Below are 24072 nucleotides of genomic sequence, written 5' to 3'. Positions count from 1 at the left end.
AAAAAAAATCAGTCGTTGTCTCACATTCCTTTGTACAGATGAGGCAAAATGAATGTTTTTCTAATTTGCTGGAAGCACAAATTCTGCTGTAAGGTACAATCATCAGGGACAATAAAAACAGCTTACTACTGACAATGACAGGTGTTGCAAACATGTTCATAAAGGAACTACAAAGTACAAAGCTATATTAATTTGTAACAGGGAAACTGAAGAGACAAAGTAAAGTGGCGTGTAAAGAAGAAATAAAATTGAGAGACACATTCACTTTCCTACTAAACGCACTGAAAAACAATTGTACATTTGAGATTTAAACTCTGATTGACCCTCCTCTTCTCTATTATGACTGCACCTCAATCTTGATCAACGTTTTGATGCCCTTTTATTGTCTCATAGAAACCATAGAAACCCTACAAGTGCAGAAAGAGGCCATTTGGCCCATCGAGTCTGCACCGTCCACAAACCCACCCAGGCCCCACCCCCATATCCCTACATATTTACCCACTAATCCCTCTAACCTACACACCTCAGGACACTAAGGGGCAATTTTTAGCATGGCCAATCAACCTAGCCCGCACATCTTTGGACTGTGGGAGGAAACCGGAGCATCCGGAGGAAACCCACGCAGGCACGAGGAGAATGTGCAAACTCCACACAGACAGTGACCCAAGCCGGGAATCGAACCCAGGTCCCTGGAGCTGTGAAGCAGTAGTGCTAACCACTGTGCTACCGTGCCGCCCTACCGTCTCATCTGAGTGGGCATTGTTCTTGTGTCAGCACTGGCATCAATGTCAGCAGATGAGTAAATTATGTGGGGCTGGTGTGGAATTTCAAGTTAAACCCAATCATGACCTGACCAACATGCACACTTTCACTAAGGGCCAGAAATATTGAGGCCAATTGTAGCCCGGCACCAATCAAATCTGGGTCTTTTGGACCTGCATGGCTCAGCACTACATTATTTAGTGCAATTTATTCATTGATCCATTCAAAAAAATGTTCAGCTCTAAGGCTTGACAACAGCATTACACTCAACATAGTGTAAATACTCAATTCAAGCAGCAGCATCCGAGCCTGTTATTTGAACACTGGTCCAACTTCACTCACTTCACTACATAGCTCCGAGAGTTTAATTACACATTTCTAAAGCTGTTTCAATTCTGGTCAATAACCCTTCAGAAATGATGTGGAGATGCCGGCGTTGGACTGGGGTGGACACAGTAAGAAGTCTCACAACACCAGGTTAAAGTCCAAAAGGTTTATTTGGAATCACGAGCTTTTGGAGCGCTGCTCCACTCACCTGATGAAGGAGCAGCGCTCGGAAAAGCTTGTGATTCCAAATAAACCTGTTGGACTTTAACCTGGTGTTGTGAGGATTCTTCCTGTGCCCACCTTCATTGAAGCATCCAGTACCTTATTCTAACTGAAGCATTCGTTTCTCTAAAGCCTCAGCTATTCTTGTTGGTCATTAAGAGTGAAGATAATACTAAATTATGAGTAGGAAAGGATGGGTATTTTTGAGTAAAAAAGCACGTACATGAAAGTGAGGTCACTCAGTCAATAGAAGGTAACTTCAGTCTCAAGAGTTAGCACTGGTTTCTAATGTAGATCCAGCAAGGGAGATATTCTTTGCATCATGCACATTCTTGACAAGTCATCCTTTATCTAAATTCTCCAGCCTCGCAAATAAACATGAATGCATTGTCCAAGTTTCTGCATGTTTAACTGTCAAGATGAGATGCAATGCTTTCTGATCAGAAGGTGTAGTGAAAGCAATGGCAGTCTCACAGAGAAGCTGCTAGAATGGTTGGAGCAGAAACAGATCAAATAATATAACTAGTCTTCTGAAATTAAGTTCCATTGTTGAGACACAGATTTATTCTGAGCATGACCTATGCTACACTGGAATTAAAAGCATCTGATGCAATGCTTTACATGAAAATGCAGAATAGTGTTGCAACATCCAGCATGCTTACCATCTTATCTTCAACAAAAGTTACCAGAGAGTTTCTGGATGGGTCACTGATTGAGTGTTTCAACTTTACAGATTTGAGAGTCCAAGTGTACAGATATGTTACATCCAACATTGGGAGCTAAGAAATTAAACAACATGCACTGAAAAACACCTTTCATGATCTGTGCACATCTCAAGTGTTAAGTCAATGGGATGCTTTTCTGAATTGGATTCACTGTTGTAATGTAGAAAATCCAACAGCCAATGCGTACACAGCAGTGCACCAAAAGCAGTAATGAGACAAAGGATTTGGGTGCACAGCTTGGCTGAGGGATATATATTGGCTAGAACATCTTGAAAACTCCTGACTATTTTGAATAGAACTATGAACAAGAGAATAGAAGTTTAACATCTCATCTGAAAGATGTCACCTCCAACAGTACAGTACTCTTCCAGCAATGCCCTGAAAAGTTAGCTTAGAATAAATGCTGGAGTGGAGTTTAAATCTTCAAAGTGTTAGCCAACATTCAGTCAGTAGGTCTCTCACCTGAAGGCTGTGGATTCAAGTTCCACTCCAAATGTTGGGAGTACAAAAATCTGGGCTGATATTCTAGTGCACTAGTGAGGGAGTGCAGCATTGCCAGAGGTGCAGATGAAACATCAAACCAAGGCTCTGTCTGCTTTCTAAAGTGAACAAAAAATATCCCCATGATACTACTTCAAAGAACCGGGAGTTATTATCCTCTCTGTCCTGGCCACCATAGAGCCTTTGATCAATAACTCAAACGGAAAACAGATTATCGAGTCATTAACATTTGCTGTTTGTGGGAGCTTGCCGAGCACAAATTGGCCACAGTTGTTTTCTGAAATTCAACAGTGAGTACAGTTCAAAAGTATTGCATTGGCTGTAAAACCTCATGGGAAGCCCGGAGGTCATGCAAGGTGTTTTAGAAATGCAAGTCTTTCTTCTGACTTAAGATGCAATCCAAAGTTGACACCACCTCAAACAAATAAGGCTTATACAAAAAGTCAAACATCACATCACCCTTCTGGGTAGCTGCATTGATACTAACATTTCTAAAGCAATAGTTTTAACCATTTCAATCATTTATTTAATTTTGTCTTCTTATCTTCAATGATCTAATCTAAGGAAAGTAGTGCAAATTTTGTGGGGCCGATGATGCTCTTCACTTGCACTAATTTGATTTAAAATTCCAATCTATAAACCCAACCAGGATTCTAACCCCAGGTGGAATGCGTGGACAGTTCTGGGAGAGCTGTGGTACTGCTGGCGTGTAACCACCCTACGGAGTCACCATATTCACTTACAATAGAACAACAGACACTTGACCCAGATAAGTGAAAGCCTCCCACAGCCATGGAATGACACCCAGAAAAACCAGTCACCACTTTCAGGAAAAATGGAGAAAAATAAACTTAGAACCTCAAACAGGAAAATAAAATTAGTTTGCATTATTCGAGTCACAAATAAGTTTTGGAGAAGTTGAGTTTGCAGATTACTACTTTAGCTTCATCGCTCTTCAGAAGTCTGCGAAGTTTATCATGTCTATTCTCAAATCAGGGTCTTTTATAATGTTAAATAACTCAGCTGCAAAATACAGAAAAAATAGCCAACCCCAAGACTGAGGATTCCAGTTTTGATCATGTTTTGCATTTTGACGCATACACACAAACTCCCAAGTCATGTTAATAAAAAAACCTGAATATTGTTGACAAAATTAAGTTTCTGTATTGAACTTTAATATATCCAAGAGATATTACTGCTTAGGCTAACCACATTACACACCAGATGTCAATCCATTAATTCAATGACGGATAACTTAGAACTCAAACAGTTGAGAGAAATCTGTAGATGCATCTCAGATGGAACACAAGTTGTGAAAACAGCAAATAATTTATACAAAGGATTCTGTTGTAAGCTGGTGATTGTGGCCTCTCTCACTGATACAGCGAGATGCAACTAGGATAATGTACAACAGAATGACCTGGAGTGACTCCACAGTCTGAGGTCCAGAAACGTACAAATTATTTCAATAGAAACATAATACAAAACGTGATAGATCATCAGACCAACATCATCTGCACACAAATTATAGATCTCTTGGCACTAACCTGCATCAAGCACATTAAGATTACACTCTCCAGGCATGATTTAAGATTGCTACTCTTTATTCATGCAGCTGAAGTATCTGCCCAAGTTATTTATTCCAATTTTAGTGCTCAATGAAATCTTTTGTACCTCTGGGATTCAACTGAAAAGTCTCTTGTGCTTCTGAACATCGGGCAACTAGAAATGCTCAAAACATACCCACTCAGCAAATGAAAAAAAGAACAACCTTGGAGGCACATCTTGGGCTGAGATGACTCCACCATCAAATAAGAACATTAATTTCAAACAAGCATCTTACAACCAAATTCCTGACAATTCAAAACTATAACAAAAAATGCTAATGGGTTATTACAAGGCTTTACAATCGTGGGATATGTCTAAGGAAAAGTAAAAACTCCCTTATTAAACCAATGTTTTAATTTATATTTAGATTCACAACTGCTTAGCAGACTTGTTTTTTTATTAAGGGGCTTTGTCTCCAAATCTCTCGATCCTCCTGGAGTTTGAAGGGGTGTGGGAGGCAGAGTTAATCACTTCATTCTTGTCCCTAAATAAAGTCAAAAAAAGAGCCATAGTGAAGCTTGGCCACCACTGGTGCTATTCTGGTCATGTGATTAAATGCAGCAACAAAGAGCAAGAGAAACCATTTACTACCATGGCAGGTACCACATACAACAGTACAACAACTTACAAGAGGCAGTCCAGTTATAGTAGGCTTCAAGTATGCAACACTGCAATTGTATTTCTTTGGAACTCTATTGAAGAGATTTTATTTTTTTTCCCCCCTAAGAGAGGATTATATGGAAATCTATTAGTGTGTACAGCTTGCAATGATAGAAATCCCATTAGGATTGTGAAGGGATACTGAAACTCAGCAGCATCTGTACATTTATTTTGAACTGTGATTACCCAACACAGATCACTGTTAACTGCCAGATATCCTAAGCTCACCTTGCGTGCTTAGTACTAGAACGCGGAATTATGTTTTTTGAGAGATGGCAAATGTTCTACATTTTGAGCCAATCCTTCCCCAAGTGGATTGTGGGCTGGCGTCCTTGCAACCTTTGTGGGCTTAGCTTGTCTAACCGAAGGAAGCGCATTTACAAGATATAAATAACACTTGGGGGACTTTGCGCACACTGCAGAAGGCCTCTCTGTGCTAGAGTAGTCTATAGTGTCATTTCACTTTAAAGTGCTGTAGTAGGTTGCTCCAGTTTTATTTTCACTGCTTGAGGAGGTCTTTAAGTACAGCCCCAGCACTGGAATCTGGAGACACTGGTAGAGGCGTGAAGGTGGGAAGGGCGTTGGAGATTGGTTTCATGAGGAGATGGGGGGTCCCAGCGCCACTAGTGACTGTCGATGTGATGAGGGGGATGGCGGCAGATCGCGGAGCCAAGAAAGGATTGGAGTCAGATTTTTTCACTGGACCTTCTCCTGATAGACCTGCAAATAAAATTCAACAGCATTATTCATGATAATAATTACTATGCCAATTAAATAAGATACTGAATGCAGAAATAATTTGTACTGTATATCCAGCTGCTGCTGTTCACTAATTGGGATTACAGTAATATGAACATTCATTACTCTACAAATATTTTCAAACACTTAAGTGACTGTATACTGACACTGAGCTCTGCGCTCCAAAATGGCACAAGTCCAGTTAATGCAGGCTGGCCAGTATAATAAGGAAAAGGTCAAAGTGGAAGCTCCCAGGGCTTTTCTTAAAACTTTCTGTTTGGGAATGAAACATTCTGGTAAATGGCTTTATTTTATCAGCGGACATCATCCATATACACAAAGTTAAAAACAAAGTTCTCTGCATTCATCTTCTGCACTGTAAGGACACAAAAACATCTGGATTTACATGGCAAATCGTTTCCCTATAAACAGTTGGTCAACTAAATAAAGGAGGAATTCAAATCATTTGAAAGAAAGCACGGAATGAAATGGCAGAGAAGGCCATTCAAACTCACTGGGCGGGTTTTTCCAGCCACGCTCGCTCCAAGACCGGAAAATCCCGCCCGAGGTCAACGGACCTTCGCATGGCCCATGCCTCGCCTGCTACGATTCCTGTGGTTGGCAGGATGGGAAAATCCCACTCACTGACTGTGCCAGTTCTTTGAGAGAGTTATCCCATTAGTCCCTGCTCTTTTCCCCAATACCTGGAAATCTTTCCTTCGCAAATATACATGCATGCTGTAACGAACACTGATGAATTTCAAGGGCTGGTTTCAGAGTGTGCCCATATTGCATAGGATATAGAGTTAAGAAATTGACATTCAGCTCACAGGAGCATCCTTCCACCTCTCTTCACCAAATCCTACCTATTCTATTCTTTTCACTCTCATAATTGCTTAGCTTCCCCTTAGATGCATCTGTACTATTTGCTTCAACTACTCCATGAAGTGGTGAGTTCCAAATTCCTACCAGAAGGATCTCCTGAATTCTTGAATGGATTGATGGTTGATTTTATACTCATGGCCCCTGGTTCCGGTCTCTCCCACAAGTGGAAACTTTTTCTCTACATCTACCTCTTCCATGCAACATCAAATTCCCTCGTAATTTATAAAACCTCATCATATCACTCTTTAGTCTTCCCTTTTCTAGAGAAAAGGCCTTTCTTCCCGCTAAGTATAATCTCTCAGTTATGGTGTCATGCTTGTAAATCCTTAGTTTTCCCCAGTGCCTCTCCATCCCATTTTTATAATATGGAGATCAAAATTATTCAAGGTACCCATTGCGATCTAACCAAGGTTTAATAAAACTTTAAGAGAATTGAAAAGCATAGAAATTCTCCTTCTCTAGAGAACACCAGTGCTGTTTTTTTTTGCACTTTTCAAATCGGGCTAAAGATGATGATGGGGCTGGTCAAAGACGTCCTGGTGAAGTACATTGGAGGAGGACTTCCAAGAATGGGACACCTGCTGGGCTGCGGCAAAAGAAGATGGACTAGGGCCGGTGGAGGAGTCTTGATTCTCATTGTTCCTCCAGTCCCATACGAAACAAAGTCCAAGTATTACCCAACATTGATACTTGTAGTTATTGGAGGATCTGTACCCCTCTGCATTTTAATATTAATTGCAGAAGAAATACAGAATGTAACACTATGGAGACCTGTACCTGCAGAATGGCCAGAAAAGCTACTGGATGGTTGGCCGCTTCCAGAGGTGGCTCCGATTGAGTGCATATCGTAAACTGGAAGCTTTGGAGGAGGAAGGGAAGGTCGAGATTCCACTTCCAGGAACTTCACAAACATTTCTGAAAAAGACTGTCGGGAAAATTGCAGTGAATTACCTGATACGATAACGTACTTCATCATTACTGAAACCTCCAATAAAACATATAATGCTGATCATTTTTAACCAGTTTGCCCACCTGAAGATTTACTTTGATTTGTAACAGAGGGCCATGCATCAGAATCACAACAACCAGAGAATTGGATTGTGCAGGAGGCCATCTGGCCTACCATGCTTTGCATTAACTTAGAAACATAGAACATAGAAACAGTACAGCACAGAACAGGCCCTTCGGCCCACGATGTTGTGCCGACCTTCATCTGAAACCAAGATCAAGCTATCCCACTCCCTACCATCCTGGTGTGCTCCATGTGCCTATCCAATAACCGCTTAAATGTTCCTAAAGTGTCTGACTCCACTATCACTGCAGGCAGTCCATTCCACACCCCAACCACTCTCTGCGTGAAGAACCTACCTCTGATATCCTTCCTATATCTCCCACCATGAACCCTATAGTTATGCCCCCTCGTAATAGCTCCATCCACCCGAGGAAATAGTCTTTGAACGTTCACTCGATCTATCCCCTTCATCATTTTATAAACCTCTATTAAGTCTCCCCTCAATCTCCTCCGCTCCAGAGAGAACAGCCCCAGCTCCCTCAACCTTTCCTCATAAGACCGACACTCCAAACCAGGCAGCATCCTGGTAAATCTCCTCTGCACTCTTTCCAGCGCTTCCACATCCTTCTTATAGTGAGGTGACCAGAACTGCACGCAATATTCCAAATGCGGTCTCACCAAGGTCCTGTACAGTTGCAGCATAACTCCACGGCTCTTAAACTCCAACCCCCTGTTAATAAAAGCTAACACACTATATGCCTTCTTCACAGCTCTATCCACTTGAGTGGCAACCTTTAGAGATCTGTGGATATGGACCCCAAGATCTCTCTGTTCCTCCACAGTCTTCAGAACCCTACCTTTGACCCTGTAATCCACATTTAAATTAGTCCTTCCAAAATGAATCACCTCACATTTATCAGGGTTAAACTCCATTTGCCATTTTTCAGCCCAGCTTTGCATCCTATCTATGTCTCTTTGCAGCCTACAACACCCCTCCACCTCATCCACTACTCCACCAATCTTGGTGTCATCAGCAAATTTACTGATCCACCCTTCAGCCCCCTCCTCTAAGTCATTAATAAAAATCACAAAGAGCAGAGGACCAAGCACCGATCCCTGCGGCACTCCGCTAGCAACCTGCCCCCAGTCCGAAAATTTTCCATCCACCACCACCCTCTGTCTTCGATCAGACAGCCAGTTACCTATCCAATCGGCCAACTTTCCCTCTATCCCACACCTCCTTACTTTCATCATAAGCCGACCATGGGGGACCTTATCAAACGCCTTACTAAAATCCATGTATATGACATCAACCGCCCTACCTTCATCAACACACCTAGTTACCTCCTCAAAAAATTCTATCAAATTTGTGAGGCACGATTTGCCCTTCACAAATCCGTGCTGACTATCCCGGATTAATCCGCATCTTTCTAAATGGTCGTAAATCCCATCCCTAAGGACCTTTTCCATCAATTTACCAACCACCGAAGTCAGACTAACCGGTCTATAATTACCAGGGTCATTTCTATTCCCTTTCTTAAACAGAGGAACAACATTTGCCACTCTCCAGTCCTCTGGCACCATCCCCGTGGACAGCGAGGACCCAAAGATCAAAGCCAAAGGCTCTGCAATCTCATCCCTCGCCTCCCAAAGAATCCTAGGATACATTTCATCAGGCCCAGGGGACTTATCGACCTTCAGTTTATTCAAAACTGCCAATACATCCTCCCTCCGAACATCTATTTCCTCCAGCCTATTAGCCTGTAACACCTTCTCTTCCTGAAAAACATGGCCCCTCTCCTTGGTGAACACTGAAGAAAAGTATTCATTCATCACCTCGCCTATCTCTACTGATTCCATACACAAGTTCCCACCACTGTCCTTGACCGGCCCTAACCTCACCCTGGTCATTCTTTTATTCCTCACATAAGAGTAAAAAGCCTTGGGGTTTTCCTTGATCCGACCCGCCAAGGACTTCTCATGTCCCCTCCTAGCTCTCCTCAGCCCCTTTTTCAGCTCGTTCCTTGCTAACTTGTAACCCTCAGTCGAGCCATCTGAACCTTGTTTCCTCATCCCTACATAAGCTTCCCTCTTCCTTTTCACAAGACATTCCACCTCTTTTGTGAACCACGGTTCCCTCACTCGGCCATTTCCTCCCTGCCTGACAGGGACATACCTATCAAGGACACCCAGTATTTGTTCCTTGAAAAAGTTCCACTTTTCATCAGTGCCTTTCCCTGACAGTTTCTGTTCCCATATCTGTTATCTACATTAATCCCATTTTCATTCTGTCCCTGCGTCGCTTAATATTTTTCTTGATGTATTAACATAATTCCTTCCCAAACATCAGGTTTGACTCGGATATCCACATAATAATGAGTAAATTATAAAAAGTATTCCACTGGTATTCCACTCCAAGGATGTGCCGGTTAGGAGGATTGGCCATGCTAAATTGACCCTTAGTGTCAGGGGGATTAGCAGAGTCAATACTTGGGGTTATGGGATAGGGCCTGGGTGCGATTGTTGTTGATGCAGGTTTGATGGGCCAAATGGCCTCCTTCTGCATTGTAGGGATCCTATGATTCAATGGCAGCAAATAATCCTGGGACATTGTGATGCTAAGAAAGACACCACATAAATCGAAGCTCTTTCCATACTTGTAATTTTGCTTTTGTCTTACTTTCTTGAATTCTCTCCTGATACTCTTGCACATCTCTCTCTCCCTTGAAAAACTTTTAAGATCCATCCTTTTAACCAGATTGATAATCAGCTCTCCTATTTCTCCCAACAATGGCTCAGCACCAGCCTTTCAGCTCTTTCCATTGGTTTTCTGCATTTTCTGTTAGAGCCATTATACAATCCCAATTCATTATGGCAGTGGATTCTAAATTGTAAAAAGTCTTAGCTTTAAAAAATTCAGCGAGATGCACACAACATTTCCCTGGAATTTCCTGAGCAGTAGATCTGCGGTGGTAGGGAGAAGAGCAGGAGGCAAGTGAAGGGATGAAACAAGAGATAAAAAGAGAGGAGATGGCAACAGCTCAGAAAAAGGGATCAGCATTAGGTTTGTGGTCCATTTCCAGTATTGGCACAAGTGGGGTCTTGCAGGGAACTCGGACTGTAGTTGTGGTGAACTCGAATCAATGATGCACATCATTGAAGACTGCCCTTGACAACATTCAGCAGAGGGCTCCATCGAGCCATTGTGGAATCTATTGCTTGGATTGGTGATTACTGCAGATGCTAAAAAGAAATTCCAGTGGACCCAAGATGGGTTTTCAATGAGGAACACCGCCACTTATCTTGAAGATGCAGCTATAAGGATTCAGAGATAAATGAGTAACTACTGCATCAGCTATGGGAAAATGCTAATCTTGAGAAATGCAATCAAAGAGTCCAGAAAAATAAACAAGTGAATCTGAGTGTCACAGATAAATACAATCAAACTACAATGATGGAAAGTTCAACAAAAAATTTGTGCTTATACAATTTGGGCAGCACGGTGGCACAATGGTTGGCACTGCTGCCTCACAGCGCCAGGGACCTGGGTTCAACTCCAACCTCAGGTCACTGTCTGTGTGGAGTTTGCACATTCTCCCCGTGTTTACATGGGTTTCCTCCGGGTGCTCTGGTTTCCTCCCACAGGCCAAAGATGTGTGTGTTAGGTTGGTTGGCCATGCTAAATTGACCCGCGTGTCAGGGGATTAGCGGGGTAAATATGTGGGGTTACGGGAATCAGGCCCGGGTGGGATTGTGGTCGGTGCAGACTCGATGGGCCGAATGGCCTCCTTCTGCACTGTAGGGATTCTATGATTCTCTATGTTACAAAAATGAAAGGACTTGCATTTATATCGAGTGTTTCATCAATTTAGATATTCCAAAGTGCTTTCACAGCTAAATACTTTTGAAGTGTAGTCACTGGAGATGAATAGGCACAAATTTGCACTCCCAACAAGAAAGGTAGTAACAAAATAATAATCCTACTTTTAGCGATATTCAATGAGGGATAAATGTCGGCCAGGACACCGTGGACAAGATTCCTACTGTTCCTTGGAAAGTGCCAAGAAAGTTAAGATTTATTACAATATGGAATGCATACCACAAACTACCACAGTGACCTGCGACTGTATAATGTCTCCAAAGTACAAAATGAGGGGAGATCTATTATGATCCACCTGTGAGGGCCAACAAGGCTTTGGTTAAACTTCTTACCTGATTACTGCAGCTTCAACAACGGAGTGCCTCTGCACTGCATGCTGCAGTATCAGCCTGGACTTTCTGTTCAAGTGTCTGGAATTGGACTTAAACCTTGTCACCAAGCCGAGTTGACACTTTATAATTTTATTGCTGCCAGAAAATAATGCACTGTGCCAACATGCGACACTTATTAAAATTGTTCCCTTGTATCAGCTGAATGCAGCACCTTGACTGTTATATAACACGAAACCCCCATAAACACAATAAAATGACTCATATGAATTTCATGGTGTCCTATAAAAAGAAACATTTTGAATGAAGAATGGTCACAGGCTATGCCTTACTCCAAGGGTTCAAGAAAGCAAACAGACCCAACTTCTCAAATCTTTCTACGCAACTGAAATTTCTCATTCCTGAAACCACGTGAATCTTTTCTGCACCTTCTCAAACGTCACATCTTTTCTAAAGCACAGTGTCCAGAACTGGATTTAGCTCTCCAGATTAGGCTGAATTGATCTAGTATATCCTTTGGTCCCTATGTTGTACATTTTTAAAATTAGCAATGAATGAGAACGTATGAAAAGAGGGCAGAACTTACACTGTTGAAGATTGTGCGCTGGTTTGGCCTCTGGGGGGTGCTTGGGAAACTTTGGGTTCCACTAGCTCGATTAACACCAAGCCAACTGGTTACCCATCCAGTAACACCACGATGCTCACCATCCAAGAGCTAGCAAAGACATAGCACACAAGTTATATTTTTAACATAAAACTATTACAACTGAACTACAGAAAACGTAACATCAACTTTACCTGTTGCAAGGCTTAACATTTGATTTATCTCATTGTGAATTGTAGGAGCATGGAAGAAGTTCTCTCCTTAATTTAAATAACAAGTATTTAGTACCGTGTATATGAATAAATTACACTTAAATTGTTATGCGGAATAAGTGAGGATATATCCAATGTGGATGACTGCAAAATGTGGAGCTGTGGACTGAAGTGAGAATGGATGTTATTTTTAAAAAGATGTTTGGGGAATGCTGTGTTATTCTTTAAAGGCGGCTGTGTGTTGGTGTACATGTTTTAGTTAAGCTGGAAAAAGATTAATGAAAACCATTTTTCTGGAGGAGTTGAGAGAAAAGAAGTAAAGACGCTCGAAGCATGCATTTGTAATGAGGCTTTCCTGTTCTATAAAGTGGTTCATAAGTAAATAGGCTAGGCTTTGAAATTTGCATTAGGAAATACAAGATGTGTTGTTTTCAGTTGTTAAGTTTCAAAATGCTTTTACAGCTCGCAAAGGTTTCATAAATAAACAAGGGAAGGTTATTAAATTTTATTTAGTCCCAAAAGTGGGGGCAATAGAAAGGATATGGAAGATTTTGATCTATACTGGAAAAGTTGAATTCAAAGAAGTGCTGGGGACATTGGAGTTGTGGATGCAAGGGGAAAAGAATATTTAAGAAGTGTTGAGAGAAATTGGGGTTGCCTGTCTGAGGAAACAGCTCAGGGCGGAGAGAGGATAAGTTCAAATCAGCCACCCAATCACGCCAGAAAGGTTTTGGACTGCAGTTTTGTTTCTTAAGGTTTCTTGGATTTCCACAGCAGAGTGGAAGTGAGCCTGAGAGGTTGTGTGGTTTACCTTATTGAAGCTACAGCAGTTTGTCTTGGGTAATATTACTGCATTTTTATAGTTAAACATCTACAAGAGATTTTTGCCTGGATGGCGTTTACTTGTGAGTCTGACCAAATAGTAAGGGGATGTTTTTAAAACTAATTTTAACAGTGTAACTATAATCTTGTGTGCTCAAGTTTTCCTTTCTTCTCATTAAAACATATTTTAAGTTTAATTTTTAAAATCCCAAAAGTGTTACCGGGCTTCTTGCTGTTGAGATCAGTACCTTTTCTTCTCATTTTCAGAATACCAAAAAATGGTACAGCCCAGAAGCCAGATTACGTCCGGGATTTGGTTTGCCCAGGAATTATAAGCTGTGGTCATAACACTAATATATCCTGTTATCGAGGAATCAGTGTGAAGAGTTTCGTCTCCTTAATATGTTGGATAATTATGATTTTACAGATTTATTTGTTGAAATATTGTTGAGGGACAGAACTCTTTTTTTGAGAATGCAGTAATGAGTAATTTTAAAGTTGCGGTAACTCAAGGCAGTTTTAGAAATACAGTAATTTGAGTAATTCTGAAGTGTAGATTGCATGTGTGAGCAGAACCACGATACGAACAGAGTCTCAAGGAAGGGCTGGTGATTAATAACAAACTTATGAGCCAGATCAGCAATTGCAATTGCCTGTAAAAGATCGATAATGAATACTTTTTTTAAAGTTTATTTATTAGTGTCACAAGTAGTCTTACATTAACACTGCAATGAAGCTACTGTTAAAATCCCCTCGCCATCACACTCCGGCGCCTGTTCGGGTACGCTGAGGGAAAATGTAGCACGACCAACGCATCTAACCAGCATGTTTTTCGGACTGTGGGAGGAAACCGGAGAAAATCCACGCAGACACGGGGAGAATGTGCAGACCCTGCACAGACAGTGACCCAAGCTGGGAATCGAACCTGGGTCCCTGGCACTGGGGCAGCAGTGCTAACCACTGTGCCACCATGCCGCCCTGTGGTTTGGTGGCAGGAGTGAAACACATATTTGGCTAAAGAAACTGGAGAAAAGGTAGACAATGAATGCTACTCTCTCCAATGAAATGTGATCTGTTTGGAACTGTAGATTACTGCCTAGATATTGTAATGTGTTGATTTCTGCTGTGTGCAAAAGAAAAGAAAAGTTTTGTTCTTTGAATCCTTTTAAATTCTGACACAATATAGGTATATACTGCTCAAGAACTGCCGCCTGATTCTCAGCATAGGCTGAAGCCACAACTCCTCTGTTTGCCACATTGAAATGTAGTTATGGTGTTGCTGATAGTATTTCTAATACCTGCTGAGGCTAGTTTATGGAGAATTCCAAATTCAAAGAGAAGTAAAATCAATCAGACTTTTCACAAACTTGACATTCGTAGGAAGAGGAGAAAAATAGAAAATACTGCATTATTGAAGATTTGGAATACAATGAAAATTAAAGTTAAAGAGGTCATAGTTTGCATTATTTTAGCAGGAGACATATTACAAGAAAACATGGAGAGGGCAGTAGCCGAGATGGAATTTTTAGCTTCAAGAAAGCAAATTATTAGAAAGTCCTTGCAATTTTACTAATTGCTTTGGAAATAGCGGTGACCATTTTGTCATACCTGACTAATCTCTTCTCTCTTTAGCCCCAGAACACTTCCCAGCAGCCGCATTGCTTCATTACGTTTGTTCTTTGGAGTATGGAAGTAACCCACGAACAAATTTCGCATCAGGACCCTTTAAAAGAAAAGGGAATGGCTTAGTAACGTGAACACAATAAATGACCATACTTGGATTAATTGGCATGCAGGGTAGCAAGACCTACAATGGCACTTCTTAAAAAACACATTCCAAGACACTGTAAATTGAGCTGATGAATTCAGGGCAAGAACATTAAATGTTTTTAATTAAAGTGATCAAAATTTTGTTTAATGATTATCTGCTTCATCCACTCTTCAATATTTGCTTTTGAACACATAGAGAATCAACTTTTAGCAGATATTCTCCAGCTGTGTGGAATGTGAGGCTAACTGCTGACCATTTTAACATCCCTGCAAGTTGTTAGAAGTTAACTGATCTCAAACGAGGCAACAACAGAGGTATAACAACTGGCCTCACAATCACCGGTGTGAAATGTAGGGTGTGCAACGGTGGGAAGCAAGAAATTAGCCTGAATTCACACATAATGACTGTCCTTGACCTTTGCTTTAAAGTATGAAGGCGCGAATATTAGGTGACATCAGGATTTAGCTTGAATGTACTGATCCCCAGAGGTTAATCGTAATTGGCAATCACTGCATGGGTTCACAAAGAGAGACTGGCTGCTTGAATTAGGTAACACAGAGTGCAGTTAACTACAAAATCACATCTCAGTAAGTCAGGACCATCAGGATATTGGAAATGCAACAAAATAATGTTTTTTATTAGATCACTGTATTTGCCCATATTGTAAAGTGATAGAAAATGCTCTTCATTGTTTCAATGAGAACATGCACCAAACGATGTGGGACTGAGCAATACAAATCAAGTTAATCTTAAGTTCACTCCTCTGGCCCATGCCTGGTTTAGCTAAGATAATACTAAAATGGCCTGATAACCCACAGATTTGAGAGAGATTGAAGGGAACAATTAAGGATCCTTTACTTGAGTATCATTCAATGGATTACTGGAAAAAACGTGCATGTAGACATCCAACAGGCGCAGGTTTGGGCTTGGGTCTGATGATCTCTAGTGAACCATTCTACTGAAAAAATATTGCCAAACTCATTCATTGAGAATAGCTATTTATCAACGAGTTATTGGTCACCATAAGATGTACCCTTAGTCAAGGTCAGGGATATGGATTGTGTTGGAAGCACAAAAAACACCATGGTGGGGTCAGTAGGGTTCAGATGATCTCAGAGTTCGGTTTTCAATTATCTAAAAAAGCTTGACATGAGTGACGGGCCCCCACCAAAATGAGAGTTTCAAACCAAAATTGAACAGAAGATTAGCCAATAAATTCATAAGTTGACAACAAAGATTCAGAACGTTATAAAGTGCAAATATCACACTTTAGTCCCAGGGCAAAGCACCATCCAAATCCATCATACCTCAAAGTGACCTTAGATAGGACACTGACCTTTCCGAGAGAACACGCACGCACACAGTTGACATCCAGCTGAATTCTACCACACGTATCATTACTGGAACACCACTCGCTTGGCTCTCTGTCCTGGCAAACATCACTTCTCCATATATCCACCGACTTCCAAAACCCACAAAATGATAGAAAAAGTTTGCAATGGCTCTACCTCCCACTTCGTGTTGATCTATTCAGCCCACCCCCCTCAAGGTACAATTCCCATCAAGCAGGCCCATCCGGAAAAACACTCCCACACAGGACTGCAATGCAAATTCCACCTGGACAAATGAATGGGAATCATTGGACACAACAAACAAGTACCTGGTCTCAAACCCAACCCCATAGCTGTCTGGTGTTAACCTTCCAAGGAAAGAGTGATCCACCCTGAACAGATTCAGGACTGCCCACGGTCCCTACTTGGCCAACCTCCACAGATGGTGCATGAGTGCCAGCCCCCTATGTGCCTGTGGGAGAGAGCAGACTATACGCAACATCATAGAAGAGTGTCCAATCCACAGACTCAGCGGAGGCCTATCCGCACTGAACACAGCAGGACCAGAAGAAACTGCTTGGCTTAGGGACTTTGCATTCGGTAAATAAATAAATAATCCTAGGACAAAAAGCTCAGGCAAAACTCGAGGTTGTTACAAAAGTTAAATACTGAGAATGCAGGAAACATTCAGCAAGTCAAGCAGCATCTGCGGAAAGAGAAAAATAAAACTAACATTTCAGGTCAACGACCTTTTGTCAGTACTGGAATAAAGTTAGAGATGTAATGAGTTCAAGCAGAGATGGAGAGGAAAGGAAAAAAATAGAGGCGGTCTGTGGCAGGGTGGAAGGCAAGAGAGATCAAGAGTCACAAGGGAAAGGCAAAAGATGATCATAATGGTCAAGAAACAAGGTATAGAGTAGGGTGCAACAGTTGCTCAAATATGTATCACTGAACATCAAATGTTTCCTTACGTTTTGTTTTCTGATAGCTTGTTGAATTAATTCAATTCTGAATAACCAGAAATCTCCTTTTATTGGATGACATGACTCAAAATTATTCATTTGTGATGCTGCTGGAGCACTGCAGGGACTTAGGACTGCAAACAATCTATTCCTTTCAATAAGAAAATGTTCATACATTGAACATCAAAAGAACATCAGTGCTTACTTGTCAATTCTACCCTCACTGTTGTTGACCAGGTTCAGTAGTTTTTTCTGAGCGTCGTCCAACATGTCCTGCTGAGCCACCACTATAAAGGAAATACAAAAGAATCATGGAGGGAGGTTTCCTTTGGGTTAGAAGATAGTCACTTGTTATGAAGAGGGAATGCCATTTAATGAAGAGCAGCCCAGAACAGCCCACGTGCTTCAGCCCTACACGTAACCCACATCTTCTCCACTCCGCTTTGTTTGGTTTCAACATTTCCAGCAATGCAGTCGCGTGCCAGTGAAATATTCCAAGGATTGGGCCATGGATTTGACGATGGGAATGAGGATTTTAAAATATAACCATTGCTAATTTGGCCTCGGTCTGAAAGAATTCAATCAGATTAGGGAGGCAAAGCTTCCATTTATTAACTCAGTTGAGCTGTGATGAAGGGTCATCCAGACTTGAAACATTAGGCCCGATTCTCACATCCCGATGCGCACGTTTTTTTGGTGCGTCGGGATGGGAGATGTGCGTCGGCCATATTGCGGGATTCGCACATGTGTTCCCGACGCATGCGTGTCTCCCACAGCCGGAGAGCAGGTTCAGTCGGGATCGCACTGGAAACCAAAGTGAAGACAGGCAAGTGATTTAAATCTGTTTTTAATGTATTTTAAAATGTCATTATCAAGCCTGGCATGTAATTCTCCGGGCCCGATAGCATCTCCCACTCCGCCAGGAGTATTTCACTCCAGCGGGGTTTAGAGTAGCTCCCCACTTGCAGGGAACTGGCGGGGTCACCCGCCAGAGTGAAGGGGGGGGCACAATCAGGGTCCTCCCAGGGGGTCGGGCGACAGGGAGGTGGTGCCCCTTGGGCATGGGCACCCTGGCAGTGCCAGCCTGTGCCCCCAGCACTGCCCAAGGGGCAAAGAGCCCACGCCCGGGGGCACCTTGGCCATGCCCACCGGGCATTGGGCAATACAAACTGCAGTCTGACAGGTCGGGGCCACTGCGTATGCGCAGAGACCCGGGGCTGTCAGATTCTGGGCATGAATAGGCCCCGCCCCCTGAGCTTTTAATGATATTCTCAATTGTGACCTCTGCAGTGCACAGAGTGTGGGAGATCAGAGTCTGAACTCCCACTGAAAAAACAATCGTGATTTACACCATTTTTCTCGCCAATTTAGCACTTAGAATGTTTTTGGTACAATCGGGCCCATTAACTCTATTCTTTCTCCACAGATGCTGTCAGACCTGCTGAGATTTTTCAGCATTTTCTGTTGCTGCTTCTGTTTATTAAAGTTGTGCTGGGATCCTCCAATAACTGTCAGTTCTACCATAATCACATAAATCACATCTCTGTAATGCATTCCAGAAACTTTCTTGCAACTTACAGACCTATAACTCCGGGCGTTTGATTTCATTCCCTCCTCAAAATATTAGGATCACAATACATGCCTTCCTTCATCACACTGGAACTGGTCCAGGTCCTAAAAGAACTATTAGTGTTTTGCATAATTCACCTCCCATTTCTTAAGCACTCTGGAGTAAATGGCAAGAGTCCAGTCATTCCATGAGCCTTGAATGCTTTAATCCTAACCAAGACAATTGCTGCATTTATCCCTGTGGAATCAGTTTTACCAGCACTCTGATCTGGGATCACTGTCACCTTGAGTATTGAAAACCAATGCACTTAACACTTCGCCCATATTCGGATTCTCATGTCTATCCGGCCCTCCTAATATTTAATGTGTCCAGCTAAATTTCTCAAAGGACTTCCCTGGTACTGAATTATTTGTCTGGCTCCTGAACTAACTGATAAAGCTTTAGCATTACTACTGAATCAGCCGACAATCCTTTTTCTCTTCTGCGCTATTAACATTTTTAATAGCAACTTTATCAAACTGATCTGCATCTTATACATACACTAACTCTCCTGGCAGTTACTGCTTTTGTACCAAGTGGAATATGTTGAGAGTAACTTTAACAATATTAATTTGTACACATATAGCACCTTTAACATAGAAAAACATCCTGAGGCTCATCACAGCAACATAATTCGACAAAAAAAGAACACCGAGTTTAAGGAAGGGAAATCGGGAGCAGTGACAATGTGTAGTCAGAAGTGGTTTCTTAGAAATCTTAGAAATCCTACAGCACAGAGAGGCGCCATTCGGCCCATCGAGTCTGCACCGACCACAATCCCACCCAGGCCCTATCCCCATATCCCTACATATTTACCCACTAATTCTTCTAACCTACGCATCCCAGGACACTAAGGGCAATTTTAGCATAGCCAATCAACCTAACTCGCACATCTTTGGACTGTGGGAGGAAACCAGAGCACCCGGAGGAAACCCACACACACACGGGGAGAATGTGCAAACTCCACACAGAGAGTGACCCAAACCGGGAATCGAACCCAGGTCCCTGGAGCTGTGAAGCAGCAGTGCTAACCACTGTGCCACCATACCACCGGTTTAAACAATGGTCCTAAAGGAGAACAGCAAGGTGGAGAGATTTAGGAAGGGATTCTGGAACTGAAGACAGGGTTGCCAATGGTGGGCAAAGAATAAATATGCACAAGGCCAGAGTCAGAGGAATGCCCTCTGGGGTTTTAACAGTGGGAGGAGAAAGTTCAAATCGAGACATATGGGACTTGGAACCAATGTTCAAGAGCGATAGGTAATGGGGATTTTCGAAGCCTCTCCAGTTAGGTTTCATTGCATCATCTACCCTCATTTTTATTCAAAGAACATGCACATAAGCACAGATTTAAATTGATTTAATTTATACACCGGTACGCCTGAAAATCTGGCAATCACAAGTTACGCAAAAGACCAATGTGCCTCGGTAACTGAAATCCAATGCTACAGATGCATCCCCACCTGGATGCTTGATACCATCTGGAGTTGTCAAAGATTTAGCATAATAAATTCTTTTTTTTACTAAAAGTTAGTATTTTCTCTGCTCAAGGTCTCTGCCCGACTCTTTTTTTGCTCCCTCAACACTCAGTGAACTACAAACTACACCAGACCAAAGCTGAACTGCTTGTTTCTATGAGTGTACACACACAGATAAATTAAATAAAAAGCAAATTAAAACTAATCCATAACGTTCACCTCCATGGTAACGTGGCACCCTTGAGATGCTTCCAACACAAATCTAGACTGATTATCACCTGCCGTCAAAACAATTCTGATTCTGGGACGCACACAAAGAATTCACATCACAATTAACTGCCCTCTCTCCGGACCTGGCGAGCCCGCCAAGAAACTATTTTGCTACAAAGGTACTTTTAACGTCTTTGATCTGGGACTTACAAGAAACCCAGGAAAAATAGCCCATTATTTAGCATTTTCATACTTTGACTTCCGTGGACTATCCTTTGAATAGTAATTTTCTTAGGGGTGCTTACCAATTTCTCAAACACAGATCTTTCCACTTATCCATTTATCACTTTAATACAACCTAAAAGTTATACCTCTAAAACATTACCATTCAAAGAATAGTCCATGTTTACATAAAGAGGTGGCAATGTTCTGGGGATCTGTCTCTTTTAGCCTCTAAGTTTCTTCAGTGCTTTTTTTCTGCTGATATTAATCACCTTAAGAAACTTAACTTGATCAGTTACAAATACTGTGGCTCAGACAAGTCAAAGGCTGGGTATTCTGTGGCGATAAACTCAACTCCTGGCCAGCATTTATTGCCCATCCCGAGTCACCCTTGAACTGAATGGCTTGCTAGGCCATTTCAGAGGGCAGTTGAGAGTCAACAACATTGCTACAGCTCTGGAGTCATATGTAGGTCAGACCAGGTATGGACGGCAGATTTTCTTCCCTAAAGGACTTCCCAAAGCCTGTCCACCATCTCCAAGGCATAAAGAGTGTAATGGAATAGTCGCCTCTTGCATGGATGAGTGCGCTTCCCACACCGTCTACAAGGTGCACTGCAGCAACTTACCAAGCTTCATTTGACAACAACTTCCAAACCTGTGATCTCCACCACCTAGGACAGGAGACCCATGGGAACATCACTGCTTGCAACTTCCCCTTCAAGTCACTGGCCATGCCGAATTAGGACAAAATCATCATTCCTTCACCATTGCTAGGTAGACATCCTGGAATTCCCTCTAGAGAACTGAGACTGAACCTCCACCAACTGGACGACAGTGATTCAAGGCGGCATAGAACCACAGAAATGATACAGCATAGAAGGGGACCATTTGGCCCATCTTGTCCATGCCGACCCAAAGACACCCAAGTGCCCTTTCTAATCCCATCCTCCTGCAGATGGCCCAAAGCCCTGCAACTTACAGCACTTAAGGTGAAGATCCAGGTACTTTTTTAAGCAGCCCACCACTATCTTCTCAAGGGTAATTAAGGCTCAATAACAAATGCTGGCCTCACCAGCAATGCCCACAACCCTTAAAGTAAAAAACTGGTGCCCCAAAATAGAAAAATAAACCACAGGAACTTGCTGGTCTGAGTAACCAAAAAAAAACAATGCATGCAAAGCTTCAGCAATATTAATGAATATACGTTAGGTAAGATACTGAGAAAAATATAGAAAAGTTCTCACTTGTGCTGAAAACCAAAATGCATGTCAACCGTAAACAGCAAGGGGTAAGGGAGAAATACCATATTATTTGGAGTATATTTGATACGGTTTAGTTTACTAGACTGGCTCAGTTCAATACAAATTAAATAAGACAAGCAGCTCCATTCTGAGCTCCATATTCAGCTTGGCTTTGACTCTCAATCGATATTTTCCTCTCCTTCCTGACTCCCCCCAACCCACTCAGCTTTTCTTTGGCTAGTCAACTGTTTGTGTTTCAACAAATACTTTACCACTGAGTAATCAAGGTCAGAACATAAGCCAATACATTAAGTAGAAAGAAAGAATGAAGTTATGCAGGAAACATCGCTGGCAAACAGAGTGCCTCAACACACAAAACATCTACATTTATCACTGATGAAGTGAAGCTATATGTATTCAATCATGTTCAAAGATGTGGACAAATGCCATTGACCTGTTTGACATTAATGTGATCAAGACATTGCTGGTTTCTACAAAATTACAAAACTAGTTGGATTGTACCATTCCCTTGAAGTATCCATACATTTTAACTTAGCTTTGGATCATTTCAGTGTGGAGAATTTGCTGCAATCTTGAAGTCAGCTTTGCTGGCTCACCTACTTCTGTACTGAAAAATACTGTATTAAACAGCAAAACAACTGGGGCTGGTCAAAACCAGCTTTTCCTATTTTAGGAACACATGTAAATTTCTCAATCATAAATGCATTTTACCATGTTTTGTTCCACTATCTTCCCCTTCATCCTTTAAATGGTGCTTACCTCCATCCTCATTCATATACCAGAAAGTGATTTGCAGCTTGTATGTGGAAAGCTTTTGCCTCTGCTGCAGCATGGGTTTGAACTGTCATATTGCTGTTGCATCACCCGCTCCAGTGAAGATCGACTCTTAATGCAAACCCATTGCAGATCACAGGTAAAGAAAATACCCAAATTTTGGTGCAGAGAGGTAATCCAAAAGACCAAAAAATAGTGACTTCTATGATGGATCCTTAACTTCATTCAAAATTATGCACTGAATCAGGAAAGACATGCTTATAATTAAAACTCCTCAAAATATTTGAAAACATTCCAGTTCCTTGCAGCATAGCAGATTGTTTCCAGCAATCCAAAACCAAATCCACATCACTTATAACACCAATCTAGCTTTCCAATGGCAGTCAAATGTAGCTGAAGCTTTTACACATTTGCATACATGAAAGGTTACACTAAGTCCCTTCAGTTCAGTTCATTTATTAGTGTCACAACTAGGCTTATATTAACACTGCAATGAAGTTACTGTGTCTCCTAGTCGCCACACTCTAGCTCCTATTTGGTTACACTGAGGGAGAATTAAGCATGGCCAATACACCTAACCAGCACGTCTTTCAGACTGTGGGAGGAAATCGGAGCACCCGGAGGAAACCCATGCAGACAGTGGGAGAACATGCAGACTCTGCACAGACAGTGACCCAAGCTGGGAATCAAACCAGGGTCCCTGGCGCTGTGAGGCACCAGTGCTAACCACTGTGTCACCCTTATCGCTCTTTGTAAAAGCACAGAGAAGTTTGAATGTATAGAGGACAATTGGCCCATCAAATTCATCCCTTTCAGAGACCATGCAATAATTTGTGCATCACAGACTCTAACCAGCACAGTCACCTAAAGAAAGCATCATCCCGTCAACAAGATTAATGAAGTAACATCCTGAATAACTATCTAGTTTTATACTGCATTATATATCTTAGACTAATTCTTTCTTAGCATGGGATTCGTATGGCCCCTACATCTTAGATTGCAATCATGTTCCACACAGGGCTTAACTATCAGCATCAGCGGTTATCCTTATCATCTTAAATCTTGTTACTAATCAGATACGCGTCCAGATTTTTGTTTTCAATGTTAATTGACACAGCATGAACCACTTGAACAGGGGCTAGTCCTCGCATTCATTATTCTATT

The 24072-nt window shown here is 41.9% G+C and overlaps 1 protein-coding gene across 3 annotated transcripts in view; it reads right to left on the bottom strand.

Moving 5' to 3' along the window:
* Positions 1-3683: 3683 nt before the first annotated feature.
* The window catches only part of trip11 (thyroid hormone receptor interactor 11), an 82864-nt gene continuing 62475 nt past the window's right edge, over positions 3684-24072 (bottom strand). For all 3 annotated transcript variants that reach the window (XM_078234313.1, XM_078234315.1, XM_078234316.1), the window contains 5 exons: positions 17557-17638; positions 14896-15010; positions 12236-12364; positions 7206-7353; positions 3684-5525 (listed from right to left, as the gene is read on the bottom strand). In XM_078234313.1, the coding sequence (XP_078090439.1) occupies positions 5305-5525; positions 7206-7353; positions 12236-12364; positions 14896-15010; positions 17557-17638 (695 nt within the window). In that variant the 3' untranslated portion in view covers positions 3684-5304. The remainder of the gene's footprint in view (positions 5526-7205; positions 7354-12235; positions 12365-14895; positions 15011-17556; positions 17639-24072) is intronic.

Source organism: Mustelus asterias, chromosome 18, assembly GCF_964213995.1.
Source record: "Mustelus asterias chromosome 18, sMusAst1.hap1.1, whole genome shotgun sequence".
Taxonomy (NCBI): domain Eukaryota; kingdom Metazoa; phylum Chordata; class Chondrichthyes; order Carcharhiniformes; family Triakidae; genus Mustelus; species Mustelus asterias.
Note: the sequence above shows the minus strand (reverse complement) of the source record. Positions and strands in the feature narration are given on the sequence as shown.